General features: G+C 36.7%; 1 protein-coding gene across 1 annotated transcript in view; it reads right to left on the reverse strand.

Moving 5' to 3' along the window:
• Positions 1 to 1,626: 1,626 nt before the first annotated feature.
• The window catches only part of LOC104074381 (band 4.1-like protein 2), a gene marked incomplete at both ends in the record, with an annotated part of 38,154 nt that continues 20,916 nt past the window's right edge, over positions 1,627 to 18,864 (reverse strand). Inside the window, 6 exons of the mRNA XM_009574475.1 lie at positions 1,627 to 1,763; positions 3,139 to 3,285; positions 6,110 to 6,172; positions 10,611 to 10,792; positions 14,211 to 14,383; positions 18,534 to 18,631. Of these exons, the coding sequence (XP_009572770.1) occupies positions 1,627 to 1,763; positions 3,139 to 3,285; positions 6,110 to 6,172; positions 10,611 to 10,792; positions 14,211 to 14,383; positions 18,534 to 18,631 (800 nt within the window). The remainder of the gene's footprint in view (positions 1,764 to 3,138; positions 3,286 to 6,109; positions 6,173 to 10,610; positions 10,793 to 14,210; positions 14,384 to 18,533; positions 18,632 to 18,864) is intronic.

Consider the following 18,864-nt stretch of genomic DNA (forward strand, 5'->3'; position numbering starts at 1 on the left):
ATCTATTAATAGATTACATCAAAAGGCAAAAATGTTCATGATACTCCTTCTACTGTACTCTGGTACCACATGTTTTCTAACCACCCAAAGCAGTAAAAAAAAAGGCAGGGGGAAAAAAAAAAAACTTTATGTGGTATATGGTCAGAATGTGTCTCTCCCCACATATGTATATAATTAAAGACAGGCACAAACCACCCATCTTTTTGCATTTTACCACCTTCAAATTTTTAGGTCTTCTAATCTTTTAAAAGGAAAATCCCAATCACACAATTTGTTTGATAATGTAACCATGTTCCCTGAGGAGGCATTCAGTAAAAATGATTAAACGTATAGATAGATTGGCACTTTTCCTCAAATTACTGTAATTACAATAATGTATCAGCCTGTGAAGATGTTTAAATTCCTGGCAAATTCCTTCTAGTACAGTCATATACATTAACATGAAATACTGTTTACAAGCAGCAGGGGTCGGGGGGGATGGATTAAAAAAAAAATATATTGTGGGTATCCATAACATAACAAAATTTCACATACTTATTTGCGACATACATATCAATGTGTCACAATTTCTGTTATAATTAAGTCACAGATGCTGTGCATTTGTGGGAGTATGGTGATACAGAAGTGTAGTGGCACAAACGAGATGTATCCAAAATAACATTTCTCATACACAGAAAATGACTTATTTGCAAGTATTTTCACTGGAGCAAAAGAAGGAAGAAAAGAAAGAATATTAGCAGTGGTATCCCTGCCTTACGCTCGTCTATTGTCCAACTATCCTAAAAGACAGGCAAGGAAACATACAGTCCAGAAATAGGACTGAGCAATGTATTAGTCTACTAATACCAGCAAGTTTATAAATTGGGGATAACAAAACACTTGAATACAAACTTCTCTACATCCATCAACAAATAATTCAGGATGGAAATACACTGCTTCCCAAACCTCGTATTTATATATGTTACTGAAATAGGACTGACAGCTTTACATTAATCTACTTTTGTCCCAATTCTTAGGTGGTGGAAAATAGTCCAAAAGTGATGTAAAAAAGCAACATCACAATTGGTACCCATCATCACTATCACACTGCAAGTAGTCCCACTGGTTATATAGTGTTTTTCACTGCATACGTGTTAAAACAGGTTATGGGGGAGAAAATCTCCCTCTTTTCCTGGATGAAAAGAGAGGTACAGAAGCCTGGAGGTATTCAGAACCAGGCTGCATTTGAAATGAAGCTGCTTCTACAGCATTACTGATTTGAATAATGATTACATAGCGAACATGTAAAGCCAAAGTTCTTGTGTGAAGGGTAAATAACTGCAGACAATTATTTCCATATAGAATGCAAATACATGTTTTGCTGTCATCCTAGTCACATAAAATACAGTAATTTTCCTGTGAAAAATTGGTTTCCTTTTCAAATAGTAGCCATTCAGAACTTCACCTCTAGTTTCGTGTTTAAGCAGAATGTTGCTGGCATTCATGTATGTGTATATGCATACACACACACAGATCCTGGTTTACAACTCAACCTTCTCCTTTCAGTACTGGCTTAAAAAAAGATATCTCCATCAGGGAAAAAAAAAGAAAAAGAAAGAAGTGCCCAAGCTAGCCCACAGCAGATACAGCAAAAAGGCAGTAGGTTTCAGGGCAGCCACCTTATTGGTTTCCTCTGGTTTTGCTCCAGCAATCCATGGCATTGCAGTCCACTGCTTCTCCTTCCCAGGCAGCGTTTTCACTTGGAAAATGTGGTCTCCTTTTTTCTATTTGGTTTTCATTTTATAAAACCAGTGTAAATCAACATGCAATGAGACAGACACACACTATACATAAACATAAAGCCAAACCACCTGAAAGTGACAGAACATTCTAGATGAGGGGAAAAAAAATAGACAGAAAAAGAACTTGGAGAGGCCTCAACTTCAATACAAAGAAATCAACACAGAAAATACACACAACCACATAACAAAAATTAAGTTACACTTTTACATAAATGTCTATTTTAACCAAAAAGATATTTATAGCTATTAAATGAACCAATGTGTTGTGGACATTTGAGAATTTGACCACCATTTGTACCTATGCATATACCACTACGCGTAGAAATATTTTAGGTACTAGTCAGAATTTGAGGAATAATTTCTTGGCAGTAACCATAAATTAACAAAATAGTCATTAAAGAAGTGATCCATACAGTCAGTGACTGTATTACCTGTATGCACATACTCACAGTTCAGATTGCTTAAGAATCTTAATGAAATAATGTCTTATTAACAAAAATAATTTGGTAGCATCAAGCAAGCTTAATTGAAAGTTCACCTCTCCGGGGACTAAAGAGAAAACTTAAGAATTTAATGAGATAGGACAAGAATACTTTTAGGAGAAAAGGGTAGGAACAATGGTGGAAGAAAAGGATAACAACAGAAGATAAATTGATTGCTTTTGAAGACTGATTTGCCTTTCTACTCTATGAAAGAAGCAGCAAATAACTCCTCATAAAACTACAAGTTTCACAACAGCAAGAGAAATTTACTTGGGTAGTTTTCTTGCCACAAGCATTCAGGATGATATTTGTAGAAAATTATTTTCCAAACTGCTGTTTTAAGGTTCAGTCAGGGAGAAGGTATAGAGAAAAAGTAGGTAAATTCATTTTACAGACTTTTGGAGATTAAAGTGAGTAAATTTTAACAACTACATTAAATATGTCCCGAAGAAGTCAACATTGTAAATTAACTGATCATATAAGGTCCTTCTGAAACAACACACAGGCTGTGTGTGTGTTTATGCACAAGCTGTCTATGAAGAGTTAAAGAGAGGGAAAAGGAGGGAAAAGTTATCTCCATCAATCTGTGTAAATCAGAGTGAAATTTAAGCTGTCCTTAACACACAGGAAAATACTGCCATCACCTCAATTTTTTTCTAGTGATTCTAATTCAGTTGTTCTTGTAGAAGAATAACATTCCACACATTATTTAAAGTCAGGTCCAATGATAAGTGGTAAAAAGTTAATGTATACTTAGTATAAACAAGTATTACATTAGCCAAAAAAAGTGTTAATCTAAAGGACAAACTGCATTTACTGTATTACATACAGGGTTGTACGGAAACGCATGCGGACAAGCATCTGCAGTGACATACCCCTTGTGTCTGTAGGGACAGAGGTGTGATACGCCGCTTTTCCCACTCATTTGGGCGTGGTTCAGGTGTGGATTCCATGAAATTGCGCTTGAGCTCACTAATGCTAGCCTGGTGTTTCAGTAGGTCGTCCTGGGTCTTATCCAGGTCCTAGCAACCCACAACGTAAAACAAAGTAGGACAAAACACGACAACAAAAGCAAACTTAACTGGGGAAAAAAAAAAAGAAAAAAAAAGAAACCAAACCAAGGAAAGTGCCTTGTGTCTGAAGAGCTATTCTTCTTTGGAGTGCCTTAAAATAAAAAAGTTTAAGGCTATAAGGGAACAAAGATTTTTTTGGTTTTGTTTTTGGAATGAAAGTCCACTCATACACTGTTTCTTCCATATTTTAAGGCAAAGGAAAAATAATGCTGTGCATTGTTATGGTTATTTAACAAAGGGCTATTTTCATCCAAAACATGAAACTACTAGCCCTATGTAACAATAATAATTTCCAGTAGTTGCTTGGTTTCATCTAAAATTTGCAAGCACAGAAGCAAGTGTTTTGGGATACTGCACAACTAACATTACTGAAGGCAGCTATAAGAAAGAATAGTCTAACCCAAGAAGCATTATAAAAATGCATCTTTCTTGATATTACAAGCTCCATGAAAAATACTTACTTCTGTGAAGACAACACTACAAATATGCAAGCAACTAACACCTGCTTAACTTCAGAGGAACTGCTCATTGTGACTGTCATGTAGGCTTAAACTTACTGAAAGAATCAGATTTAAAGGCTTAAAGCCTACTATCTGCCAATTTCACGTTTAAGAACCTGACAGCAGGCACAGCACTCAAATAGCGATACTTTTTGTGCACACCAATACCAAAGAGATGTTCTCTCTAAATTGCACCTACATAGGCAAGTGCCAAAGGAGACACACCGCGTGAATATCGAATTAGATTTTGTGATGTCCCATTGAGGCTAAGCTGCAGCACCTTAGATGAAATAACTTCAAGCTAGTCTTTCACTTTCACTTTATAGATACAGGAGCAGACATAAGGATCAGGAGCTATGCAGAAATGTAACTGTTCTGGTAAGTAGGCAAAAATCTCTCTTGGAAATTCATTATCCTTTAAATACAACACTGGGCTTTGGTGGGAAGAGCAGATTTCACTCAGCTTTCATAATCTGCCCTCCTTCCGGCACGCCAGGTCTTGAGAAAGCTACATTGGTTATGCACACTCTAACACAAGAATATTTTTCCAGTACTCTGGTGAAATTCAAGTTTAAGATCCATTTTTAGTACAGAATTAAAAGACTGAACATTAAAAATGGAGTAATTTCAATGTGGACATAATTATTAATTAACTTTTATCAAAAGAATGTAATCAGATACAATAATTTAGGTAAAGCATCTGTTTTTTGCACAAAGATTTTACACACTTTGGAACAGAACATTTTGAAATTTTACTTTTACATTTTGGTTAGGATTTTTATAGTCAGTGCTCACAATGCAAAGACACCCCCCATCTTAAGTCATGAAAAATCCAAACCTAATAAAAACTCATGAGTTTCTAATTTCTTTTCACTTGCATGTTCAGCACCAGTAACAGTTTGGTGCTGGACATCTATTTCCTAATTCTGCGAATATTCACACACGCACTTTGAACACTAAGAACCTCTCCCCGTCTGGCAATTCAGTAGGTTCATATTGTCACAGAACGAATGCTTCACTTTTAATCTAGGACTAAAAAGTGAGACATTAAATATGTACCCCTGAAGTATGTATTTTCTGAGTGAAGTAAAACCTTATGCCAAAGGCATTCTATTACCCAACTGAAGCTTGTAACAATCATGTCATAATTTTAAAACCTGTCTTGGCTTGACACAAGGCACGTTTCTCGGACTTGATCAAAGCACAGTTACGCAATGCACACTTTCAGTGCTTTAGTAAGTTATACACAAGCAAAGTTTCAATAGTGATCAAAAGCTGCAAAAAGCCAAAAAACATTATTAGTTGGGTTACTGCGATCCATACATCTCCTTATTAGTGAACAAAACCAATGGTTTTTAAAAAGACAGTTTTTGTGACAAAGGGAGTTATTTATAGCCCCATCTGGATGAATAAAATAAATGAAAGACAGCAGTAGGATTTTCTAAAATTTCTTCAGTTACTAGTTTATGTTATTAACCACAAGTTAAGTGACACTGATTATAACTACAGACAGTCTTTGATAAAATAATCCAGATTAGCAGACTATACGGAAATTCTTATAGTAAAAAATTCTACTTCAGTGACAAAGCACTACACATTAACATATTGTTCAAAGCTCTTTGTTATTGCTCATCTTCAATGAAAACCAGCCTTTAGGAAGCAAGAATTACTTCCATTTGAAAAGTGAAAAAATAAGGCAAAGATTTCAGAAGCATATCTAAACATTCTCTTTAACAATCTGATCCTCACATACATTTCTCAAAGCTCCTAAAATCAATGAGGGTCAGAACCAGAATTAGTTTTTCCATACTTCTATCACTGCTTGTGCCTTACTAACTCCATTTATTCAGATAATGTATTTGATAAAGGTTGATTAAACTGGTGAAAAGTAGAAACACTGCTCAACAGAAGAAGCGCACAGTGAGAAGCAACGTATAAAAATCCCATTTAGGATTATGAATTGGACCCATGTGTCTGCTTTATCTAAATAGGGCTATTATTCCCAGTTGCCACCTTGAAAACATCTAGTAAAAACATACAAAATGTACATTCAACATTCAAGCTGAAGGCTTTTTTGGTTTGTTTGGATTTCTTTGGTGGTTTTTTTTTGTATTTTTTATTTAATTTAAACTCAGAGACTGGAATGATAACATGCAACATTTCCCCCCATGCACTTCATGCACTCTGTCTGTAACAGCCTGCAAGTGACCTCCCATCCCATGCAGCCTGGCAGCCCGTGAGAAGGGAAAGTGTTTCTTATATTATATACAAACCTCCAACATTAAATTGCTATGTCTGACATAAATATTTTCCCCGTCTACTCTGAAGGAATTGCTCTGTGAAATTAAGCCACACACAAAATAAAAAAACAAACAAACAAACAAAAAAAACCCAAAATGAACATAAAATGTACAGCAAGTAAATAAAAAAAGATCCTTAGAATCAGACAGTTAAATAAAGGAAATAAAATGGTAAGGTGAAAAGGCACTATTCAGACTAAATCCACAGAAAGTTTAGGGTGCTAACAAGGCAGGCAGCTACAGCCAGATTTAATTGCAAAAAACCAACCATGCACCTTCTGCTGTGCTTCCTCCTCTTCAGATTCCACCTATATGAGCACATGGCAAATTATCAAGAAAAGGAACCGTTAACATACGCTTACAGACTAACAGCGGCTTCATCTCTTTGTAAATGCTGCAAAGCGTGCTGTATTTACAGACCTTTCCTGTTTCGGCCCCAGGTGGTGTTGAAATTATTAAGCGACTTTGGTCTTCCTTCACCTACATTCTTGTAGAATGGCTGAAGTAGTATTTGGCATGAAAAATGGAAGTTTCACACTATGTCCCTTTCTTGCTGTACTTTTCAGTGTTTTCCCAAATGAAAATTTAAGAATGAGTAAAGAAAAAAAATGATATGCGTAATTTCTATGGTAAGCGTCTTAGACTCTGCAACAAGTTGATGGGAAAATGGAATCTAATGCATGAGTTCTTTTGGTAAGAGAGTCTAAGATTCAAGTCAAACACCTAAATACTGTATTTACAAACTGTCTTAATTATTTTAAGAATGTTGTTGGCTTGGGATGAGTTATTTGCATCCCACCCCCCTTTTTAGGTGAATACATTCTTCCTCAAACTGCAATGCTTTCTATTGGAAATGATAGCTAATCTTCATATCTTACCTACAAGTATTCTGAATGCCTTAAGGAACAGCATTCTTTAAAAAGCAAACCACTTCCCAGTCTTTCCACAGGTACAAATATCAACTGCTAATCTTAGGAAAGGATGCATTTAGAAGTCAACACTGTGCAAGTACATAAATTTGAAGAGGGGTTTACTTATTGCACATACTGTTGCATTTTGGATTCTGTGTGAATGCATACATAATGTGGTACATATCGCATTTTTATCCATTTCTCACTTATCTGGGGTTCTATTTTCTGCAACTTTATATTACAAATGATGGATTGAATTATGTTACAGAAAAATTGAGAAAGTCTTTGAAGTCATGTTTTTCATTATTTTAAACTTAGATTGGTGTTTTTAATGGCATCAGGTCATATTTAGCATGTTTTTAATATGTACATTGTATTGATTTAATCAGTATAACAAACTTTGTTAAATGTAACATTGAACAGGCCCTCCCCCTGTTTGATTCTATAATATTTGGTTTCATATTTTCTTTGAAGATCAAAATAAACCACCTTTTTCTAGTGGTATTGCTGTAACATGCACAGCAGACATAAGGAAAGGAGGCATTTTGTCAACCACTCCAGATGATCAGAACAACATATTAATGTGACTGAGGCTTCTGTTCAGCAATTTTAACAGTGTATTTCAAAGAATGTTCAGACTCCAGTGATTAAAGTCTGACACAACCTGCAATCCGAGCTAATGAACGAAATCAGTATCCACCTTAACTGCTGCTAGAGATTAATCAAAGCACTTAAGAAAAAAAAAAAGTGTCTTGGACAGACTCAACTTTGCACACACCCTTATAGAGCAGAAACATCTGAAATCTAGAATAACAAAAAGGCTGATTTTAAAGCATTCACAGTTTTCTGAATTCAGCTTTTAGGAATTTCACTTTTCAGATCTAAACAGAACTTTGGAGAGGTGCGTTCCAGTCAATGCACGCAGGAGACATGCATTTTAACACAAACTCATAGTGCAAGTAGCACAACTTGCAAATAGTATCAAGTAATAATGTATCTATTATTACACAGCACTTTCAGTACTCAGATTTATGTGCTCGTCAACATTTTGAACTACAAAGCAACTCTAACTGCAGCTCAGTATCTGTGGAATCTAACGAAATTAAGCATGCTGTAGGAATTCAGGCAGAAAAACCACCAGCTATCTATTGACTAAAAATCCTGCAATGGCAATTTTTCACAAATGAGAAAAGTTAGAAAGATACAGATATACACGTGTGTGTGTGTGTATTTATATATATACAGGCATGTATATAGACATATCCCTATACTAGGAGGTGTGCAAAACTGAGCAAGCCTCTGGGAGAACAAGCATAAAAGCTATGTGCAAGTGTCAACATTTAAGCAACAAAATTACACACCTCCTCTTCCTCTGCTTTGTCATTCAGGTCATTGTCATTAGAGGCACTAAAGGAAGTCGCCTTAGACTCCAGGTAGCAGAGGGACAGAGCGAGAGGAAGGGAAAATGTAAGTGAAAAAGGAATAGACTGGAAAGCAGACAGAAGCAGCACAAAGATAAGGAGAAAAGAGGGGATGAAGGAAGGAGAGGTAATAGGAATATAGTGCTGAAGGCCAGGTGGGAGGAAAGAGATGCAAACATCAGGAAGGCTAGGAAAAGTAATATAACCATCCTCATCAAGCAGCGAACAGAAACTAAGAGAAAAGCATCTGATAAAGCTGAATGAGACACATAACTCGGTGCTTTTGCAGTCATTTGTATGGATTTTTCCCTCCCCAGCAGGGGAGCCTTGCCTAGCTAGCGGTCTCATAAATTCAAAGATATTATTCAGTGAAGCTATTTTGGTTTTATTATGATCTGGTGTTTCTTTCATGGAATTGCACTCTGAGATGTCTGGGTTGGTAAGGAGGGGCTCCCCAAAAGGATCTTCCTCTGAAATATCTGACAGTATGTCCATCTCAGGGACAGGTGACAGGTTTGTGAGATGGGATGACACAGAATGAATGGGTAGTGATGGTGGGTGTACATGACTAAGCTGAAGAAAAAAATTCTGTGCACAGTAGAAAATGAAAGCACAACAAAATGCAAGTTTGAAGGCACAAGAAGAGGGAAAAAAAAGAAATTATTAGTTAGTGAAAATTTTTACTTAGAAGCAGGGATAGCTCTACTAACACAACAGAAATGCCAAATAAAAACAGAAATCCCCTTGTGTTTTACAAGCAGCCAACTTGTTTACTTCTGTGGATTATGAAAGAAACCCAGTACGAATGTTTTGTTCTCAGGCTGTAAAGAACTGTGCACTTTTGAACTGTAATAGTCACTTACAACAGATGGAAGCGGACAGACATTCAAAGCTTTGGCAGAAAGGTCAGGGGACAGTGCAGTACACGAAAGACAAGCTGGCACTTTCATTCTTGGGTTTAAAACCATTTCCTCTAAGACTTAAAGAGAGCCAGAAAGGAAAAGAAGTATCTGCGCTAAGGGGGGAAAGCAAGCTGTTCACAGAATTGGCATGTGTAACAAAAACCTTACTGAACAGCCTCCTGGAACAACTTCCCAGAATACTGCTTTTTTTTTCTTCTTTTGGTCAAAATATTGAAAGACACTGCCACTTTGAAAACAAGGGAGTATCACCATTTTACCAAGCCCAAAGCCAAAACGTAGTAATTTATTTTACCATTTTTTTCCCATAAAGAAATTCTGTGTGTGCCTTTTTCCTAGACTAATTCAAAATTATTTCAACTTGCCAGCAAACAAAAAAAATGCAACTGTTGGTATTTGTTCCCTTCCTACACTTGAATGCAGTGGGAACATGTGAACCGCACAGAGAAACTCAGCAGTCCCCCTAGGAATCAAATGGGTAGCTAACTTGCAAAAATGTTTGAAAACAAAATTACTCTTTAAATATGAAAGAAAGTACTGCAGAACTTCCAGAAAAAGAAATTATCTCCAAGAGAGAAAAGCAGCAGATTTTAGCTGACAATTTGGAAGGAAATTTTTACATCAAATCAAAGAAGATCTAAATTTAATTTTTTGACCTATTCCCCCAGTAGCTCAAAGAAACAAGACAAGTAAATGGTTGTTTGCAACAGGAACAGACCAAAGTACTCAACTTTTCACAGAAATCTACACCTCAGTCAACCTACAAGTTTATAAAGGATGAAATAATTCTGCAATGGCTACTAAAACAATACTGTTACCTATGGTAATTAAACACAGTCATAATATACCCAAATTTGTAGAATGTACACAACTGTGGATATACTAACAATTTTTTTTAAAAGTCTAAATAAACTAAGGAAATTAATAAAACATTATTTACACTTTGAAACATTTTTTTCAAGAACTCATGCAAGCTTACTAAGAATTCAAATTATATTTATAGCAATAAAAGAAACCCTAAGTCAATGCCATTCAGAAGTTTGTATTCTCTTTTGCTTACATACACTTACATTAAGTTAAACCTACAGAAAGCACTTGGCAATTTTCCTTTAATATTTTAATATGGTGTTCTGTATGATGCTCAGAAGAGATAGGCACTAAATAACCACACATGGACACACACCACATGAACAAATAATTTTGGTGTGAAAGTCAGCCATACCTTTCCATCCTGAGTCAATTCTAATTGCGGAGTTTTGACTGGGCTTTCATCTTCTTCTCTGCCACTTTCTTTTAACTTGGCCTGACCAGCAGCTTCAATGTCAATGATTTTATCTCCAGCAGCCTGCCGTCCAGTAGCAGCGAAGTCTCTTAGCAGACTTTGATCTGAGATACTCATGGGAGCTGTTAGAGAACAAAATAATTTTGGATAATTGGGGTAAGTTGGAACATTTTGGTTTTAAGGCTTCTTAACAAAATGATTTTATGGTGATGTCAGCAATGAGCAATACAGGCTAGTTACTGAGTGATACAATATTTCTCAGCTTCTTGGCTTTGCAAAAAGTCTATGGTTCTCTTTGCACTGATATGAACAGCAATGTACCCTTGTCATATAATGTGCACTTACTATGCAAGGAAAAAAAAACTCACAATATCAGGTAGGTATGTAATTATCACCTTTCTGACTAGTCTTGGAAGACAAATTGAAGGTACTGTTCTTGTGACTATGTAAATCACCGTAACAAAAGAGAGAAATAGGCAACAGTGTTTTGTGGAAGTTCACTATTTTGAGAGGACTGTTTTAATGCAATATAGAAATAGCTATGTATATAACTGTCACAGTATTTTTATTCTGGAACCTTAGCAAAACTGCAGAAACAACAGCTCAGTGAAAGTAAGACTTCTCCTCCCTATATGTTTGTGAAAAAATGGAAAGGGGAAATACTGAATATGTATACTTGAATATAGTCAAAGCACAAGAGAGTGAAAGGCCTTAAATTAGTTTTTTCTCTTATTTGATTTAGCATAATAGGATTAATGAGCAGGATGGCTTTTTTTGTCTAAATCAGGATGACTCCTCAGTCAAAATAGTTGTAATGAAATACAGGAGAATTCATTAAATTAAGCAGCTTTAAAAAACACAACTTTGATATAAATTTAATTCATTTAGCAATCTTCTGTAATACCTCCATATGCCTTGACTTTACAAAGCCAAGGTGTAGAAAGTTGAGAGGAAGAGGCATTTCTTGGAGTACCTTTGAGGGATATCCTCTTTTGAAAGCAGTCTCAGCTCCACATCAGGGACTCCCTTAAGCTGCTAAGAAGCCAAGGCCAGCTAATGGCAAATGTGGGATTTGGGATGTTGGGCTTTCAGGGCCTCTCTAAGTACTAAGTTCTGCAATTTAAGCTTCTGATCCCTTCTTAGGTGGCAAATAGAGCATTTCTTGGGTATATGTCCCTCCACAAGTAACTTTTGACAAATCACAGAATAATTTATGTTGGAAGGAACATCTGGAGGTCAGCTAGTCCAACCCCCTGCTCAGAGCAGATCCAATTAGACTAGGTTGCTCAGGGACTCGGCCAGTTGAGTTTTGAGCACATCCAAGGTTTTTTAAACAACAACAAAAAAATCTTATTTCTACGTGAAATTTGCTGTGTCTCAACTTGCAGGCACTCCCTATTGCCTTATCACTGGGCACCTCCGAGAAAAGCGTGGCTCTGTCTGTTCTATACCTTCCCTGTAGAGGTACCTGTAGACAGCAATATGTCACTACAGCCTTCTCTTCTTAAATCTGAAGGACCACAGTTCCCTCAGCCTCTCCTCATATATCATGGGCTCCCAGTCCTCTGGCCAGCTTAGTGGCCCTTACTGGGCTCACTGCAATATGTCAATGCCCATCTAATACTGGGGAGCCCAAAGATGGGCACAGTACTCCAGATATGGTCTTCACAAAGTACTGAAGAGACAGGAATAATAATTTCTTCTAATGTGCTGGCTATGCTCTTGCTAATACAGCCCAGGATACAGTTGGCCGCCTTTGCTGTAAGGGCACACTGTTGACTCCTGTTCAACTTGTCCAGCGGGAGTCCCCAGATCCTTTTCTGCAAAGCTGCTTTCAGTGCAGTTGGTCCCTCAGCATGTACTGCTGTATGGTGTTACTCCTCCTCAGATGCAGGACTTTGCATTTATTTTTGTTGAATTTCGTAAGGTTCCTTTCAGTCCATTCCTCCAGCACGCTGCAGTCCCTCACCCAGTGAGGGTGAGATGGGAGTGGAGCAAGAGTAACCCTTACAAGGATGAGTACGCAGCTCTAGGTATTTGGGGTGAACAATGGCACTGGACATGCTGCTCACAAAGGAGAGGCAGAGTGCAAGCTCACTCACAGTCTGAATCTACATCTGGACTACTGCCTGAAGAAAGAACAGTATTTAAGTTTGAATTTGAATGAACACAGTTTAAAACTATTACAGCCTGCAGATGGCAACACCAGCAAGATGCCTTAAATGCTGCCAGGAATAGCTGGTTTCATTTGAGATGAAACCAAAGATGATTAAGGGGAAAAAAAGGAAAACCAAGAGCAATAGTTCATCATGCTCAAAATTTTGACTGTGATGGCTCCATAAGAGTAAAAGTTTGGGCCTGAACACATATGCATACACCTCTGTATTCTTCAGATGATACACAAGGGATTTCAGAAAGGCTTGCTGATACAATCTCCGAGAGTTGGGCAGAAATCAAACTGTTTCTAACCAAAAGAAGCACAGGAACTAAAACCAACTCAGACAGTAACAGTGATGTGGTATGTGGTGACAAGTCTTTTGGTTACTGCAAGGACTCATCACACACTACCAGCACAAGGACTTTTGCCTCTTATTTTTGCTTAGGTTGAAGGTAAGATGTTGTAGGTTTCTCAAGCAAGTGTTACAGTTTGCTCATTTCTCCCAGTAAAAAAGAATGAATATTTGCAAAAGTAAAAGTCTTCTAAGTAAAAGATTTTTGGAGAAAAAAAGGTAAAGTTAACAGCTGAGTTGTAGCTAAAGTCATACCATTGTCACAGTTCACTTAGATTCAGACACACATAACTTCACTAGAATAAAAGTCAAGCTTCACATCATTTTTCTGAAGAATTTTTCTACCTTATATTTATTTCAGAAGTGATTTAGAGTAAAACGTGCTTCTACATCTCTCACACATACTGCTGCTATACCTGCCTTTGGAAAGCATGCCTGTTTCCAATAAAGGAAACCAGAAGGTATTTCTGCTCAAAGAGACCAGACACCAGTAACGACACAAAAATTTTAGCTATTCATACAACCTCAACATAAAACTTGTTAACTAAACACAGAAGTAACTAATAAATATACTAGGATAACAATATACTGAACAAAATGATACAAAACTAGAAGAAAAAAACTTGTTCTGCCTTTTCTGTTTGCTGTAGAGAGGCACTCAGGCCAACCCAGAGCCCAAAAGATGCCACTGACCAAAGAATTCTAATCAACAGCATATAGTGCATGCCTATCCCGTAAAATAGATATGAGTAGTAAACACAGATGCTGTATGTCCAATATAGAATCCTCTATATATTTACAGCAGTGCCGTACAATTTAGAAAGTGACTTAACTTACTGTTTAGGTCACCTAAAATTGACGAGTAACCAAAGTGGCTACTCCTCACATCACCCATCAGAAATTGAAATTCATAGATTTGTCAGTTGACATTCTGGCCATCCATAATGTCAACATTTTTGAATACTGGTCAGATGAGAGTTACAACACATAATGTAATCATTACACTGAAGAAGTAAGTCAAATTTCACACCTCCATCAAGGCTCCTGGAAATACGTTTACTTGAAGTGCGCTGAAAGTACGGAGCTGGTCTGTCTATGAGGTTGCTAGCCTGTCGTGTCTGTGCTTGTGTACGTCCACTGTAGCGGAACTTGGAACCCAAGGTTAGGAACTTTGCTTTTGGAGGCTGTTCTGGTGATACCAATCTAAAAAGTAAATACGAGGAAAGTCAGTTAAAAAGGCTTTATGTTATGTATTTAATGAAGTACTTTAAAGCTACTTATTCTGTTTTAACTTTAGTTCACCATGCATGATTTGTGCACCCCAAGAAAGGATTCTACCATAAGCTCTGAGAAGAACTTCTAAAACAACATGTTATTTATTATTTGCAGCTGGAATTGAAGTGATGTTGATAACCATCACATTTTCCACAGTATGACTAAGCATCTGGGATCCTTATCTTTTGGTGCTATCTTGGTTAAATGGTATTTTTTCTAGAAAGCTGAGACCATTACAGATCCATGTAGAATACCCCTCAGATCTCTCCCCTTAGAATGTCACTTATAGTAGAAACTATACATCCCAATTCCACTGTCTTTCCTCTATTCTGAGGTACCAATACAGCAGCTGCTATTCCTCAAACTTAGGGAATGGCATTTCAAAGCTGCGTAGAAGGCTGTATCAAGTGAAAAAAAAGATTGAGATGGCTGGAGAGTTGTGACCCAACAGTAAGAAGTTTAACAAGCTAGATTCAGACTCCAGTTTCTTTACAATGTCATTTATAGATTTCTGTAGGTTGATGCTTGCTGGATATAAGGAGGGGGAAGAAAAAAAGCATATCGTGAAAAGAGTGAAAAAGAGATACAGTTAAAGTACTATTAATGCGGGGTATGTATGTTTGTACCTAAGTGATAGAGTTAATGTCAGAAAGTCTAAGTAACAATGTGGCAAAATTTGCTATGAGGGATTCTGCTTTGTCCAGCACTTTTTGACACCACATGAGTTTGAAGAGATGGGTCCTCTATACCTCCCTGAATTTCCTTCAGTATGAGGACTTCAAGCTCTTATTCATCTAACCCTCATTGCTTGTACTTTGTTTTTGAAATCTAAGCCATCAGCTTCAACTCTGAGGGTACTGTTTGTTCCAGTGGCATCCTTGCTGATAGGATAAACAGTCATCACTACAGGAACTTTTCCCAGTCTCAGCTTCTCTAGAAAAGTCTTTGATGTTGCTCGTTGGATCAACATAGTGTTGCAGATACATGCTCACCCAGCATGGCAGTCTCCATGGCCTATTCTCCCTCTGTATAATATAATATTACAGATAGAGCTTTTTGATTTGAGGATCTGCAAAGAATGAGAAGCTACTGAACTTCAGCTTCTTTCAAGCAGAACCAGCAACTACTGTACCCTTTGTACTTAGGATGGCACAGATGGGCAAGCAAGACTTAGAAGTATGCTGACTTTGTTCTACTCTTTTGAAGCATTTGCACAGGGAATATCTGTGTCAGTGGTATCCGATCCAACATAACGTTAAGACAGTATCCAATGGTGGGTTCTGAAAACGGACAGTCATTCTAAAGATATTTCAGCAAAACTGAAGAATTTTTGGATACTTAGCAAAAAGAACGGTGAGCTAAGTAGAAAGTAACTGTTTTCTCTGAGAGGATGTTTATGGCTTTGTCAGAGTGCTAGCCAGAAGGATCCAATCCTGCATGCCTAAAATGCATACGCACGCACCTGAATCCTAATCTGTTCCAACACATTTTTAAAGAAAACAGAATTCAAAACAGACTAAGCCACTCTTCTGTACTAAGGCCACTTATATAATAAAGTCACAAGTATTTGGAGCTTCACTGTCATTGCTTCTATGAAACAGCTTTATGCAATCTTTGTGACAATTTATTTCTCCACATTATTTCCAAGAGAGGGTGCATTATGCATTGAGAGGAAGAAGGCTAAGAGGGTTTTTCCAAGGTTCTTTCTGTTCTTTTCCAGTCTTGGCAAGGCTACAGTATTAACTGCCATTTTTATCTTCCACCCTGCAGAGATAAACTTTTAATCTTTTAATGTGGAAAAAACAAGAGAACTAATTACTTCCTGATTAAGGGCATTTGAATGGATTTTTTTGTATTACAAGCTTAATTACATAAAATAACTGAAGACTATGCTTTTACCATTTTAAGACATTCTGAGGAGACACTGAAACGATCATGAAAATTTCAAATAAAACATCATAAAGCAGAATTATAAGCAGGTTTCTGCAGCGATTGGTTAAGATCCAGAGTTGCAGAATAAGCTTACCTCAAAAGCTTAATGTAGATACATAGTCTGACTGTATTTCTTAAAGTAGATTGTTGCTCTTTGAAACTGTTACTGGAATCCTATAAGAGTGAGCTGATCCCAGTGAATCCAATGCCTTTTGGTTGTCATTTTCAATATAGTTCATTACAAATTTTTATAAATAACTTCATATGCTGGCTGAATTTCCCATACATTATAAGAAGATGGATCTTAATGTAATTATTTGAGAAAAACTGAAACATTGCAAAAGAAACACAAGGAATCTTACAATGTTATATAGGGCATGCTAAGAGATCTGGATGCTAAAAATGTACATCTAGATTGAATACAATTTTCTGTGGTACCATACACACGCTTTATACATGCTCTGAAAGAGCTACAGTCTCTTGGACTGTAGCAATTGCCTTCTGCTTTTTATTTTCAGAGAAAAACAGAGCTGGATTTATTTTACTGGTTTTAAATCAGGATGAGAGGTTCTGAGGATTTTCTGTCTGATGATATCAGTGGAGTATATGGATATTACAGAATGGTTCAAGTATTTGTTACATAATTCTCATTATAATGTCATTCCTGGTTAGGAAAAGCCACTTCTGATTGGGATAAAATCCAATTATTTTTATTATGTCAGAATTTCTGTAGTAAGTTTATCTAATACGTATTAACACTCCTGGAAACTTATATCTGCAAATGGTAGTTCTCAGTTTCGGATTTTTGACTTCCATAAGATTTTTTTTTTTTTCCAGGACCATTTTTATTACTATAAAATTAGGAAATACAGTTTCCCAGCAAAACAAACCACTGCATGAGTTATTTGAAGAGTGTTGATAAACTTTTCATTGCAGACAGAACTGCATGCTATTTGTGGTTACAGATATCACCAGCCAAAGCAGACTTCAAATTTTAAAGAATAGAATGGTGGACTATGTATCTTAATAAACCTAACCAAGGAATTATATCAAACATGAAAAAAAAATCTTTGATCAGGATTTCAGGAAGTGCTTCTAAATTAAGCATTTTGAGACTGACTGCCAATCTCAGCACAAATTCTAATATTGCATTCAAGAATATTCTACACTCAAAGAAAATCTGAAAACCATCCAGTGAGAGAGTTCCAGTAACGAACTGCTTAGGTCTCATGTTCCCCAAGTTCTTTGAAGGTCTCAGTCTAGCAAGTATATTCAGCTTAGACTAGTATGCAGAGACAGGATTGCATCTACCTTAAAACACAACTGCTTTTTTAAAATAAAAAACATACATACCCTAGTTACCGTGCTCACTTGAAGCAAGAAACTCAAATTCAAGGCCTATTCAATGCATAACAGGTTCAACCTAAATCTGTGATTCCTAGGGGCACATGCACTCTCTCATGGAGTTTGTGCTATTATAAAAATCAAATGAAGATTTTTCAAATTCCTTTTCAATGGAGGAATTCGAAAGAGAGACAACTCTGTGGCCTATTGTTAAAGTGCTCATTTACAAATAGACCACAGTTTCAATGACCAATTCAGAATTCTATGTTTATCAGTTATTGGGGAAAAATGCAAAGAAAGTTATGGATTATTATATAAACAAATAGTAGTCTGTTTTTAAAGCGATTCTCTGTTCTTGAAAGAATGACTGTGAACTCAGCCCAGTTTATAAATAAGCAAAAATTCAGCTGTAAGCTTTTACACTCAGCAGAATATTCTGAAAAGTGAAGTGAATGAAGATTACTGTCAAGCCCTGAGAGCTTCTTGTGAAGGAGTATAGTGGCTTTCTACATGGCCACTCTGAAGAATCGATCTCTCAGCAAGTTTTACATATTATCACTAGTTTAGTTCGATACTGTTAGTGCTCTGAAAGTTTAAATAAAACAGTTAATTGTACTTGAGAGCTTCAGAATTGGTAATGTGGGGTCAATGATTGGTAGGGTGTCTTCTGTCTAAGACGTGTTATTGGACTGAGAAGTTAGGGGCAAAGAGGGGGGAAATCATCTCTATTTTCCTCATATCCTTTCAAAGAAAGATATGAGCATACCTGGCAAAGCGGGGGAAGCAAAGAATTACCATTTACCTGAAGAAAGTATGGTGCTCCACACAAACCTTCCATAACCTTTTAGCAGCCCGATGGTTTGGCAGTTTGAACCCAATAGTGCTCTCAAACTGTTCCAGCTGGAAAGAATCCAAAAATAAATTAACCCATTTCCTTAAGCTGGCTATTAACTAGCAGGCAGAGTTCAGATAGTTCCATTACTGTAACAAGCTGTAATTCTCCTCTCATAAGACTTCATAAGATTAAAAAAAAAAAAAAAAATCAGGATTTCCAGCCTTTTAATAAAATCATACTTGGCAGGCTAGTCATGATGGGTAATAATCACATTATCACTTCCTAGCTGTACTAATGA

This window comes from Fulmarus glacialis, unplaced genomic scaffold (genome assembly GCF_000690835.1).
Source record: "Fulmarus glacialis isolate BGI_N327 unplaced genomic scaffold, ASM69083v1 scaffold15960, whole genome shotgun sequence".
Classification (NCBI taxonomy): domain Eukaryota; kingdom Metazoa; phylum Chordata; class Aves; order Procellariiformes; family Procellariidae; genus Fulmarus; species Fulmarus glacialis.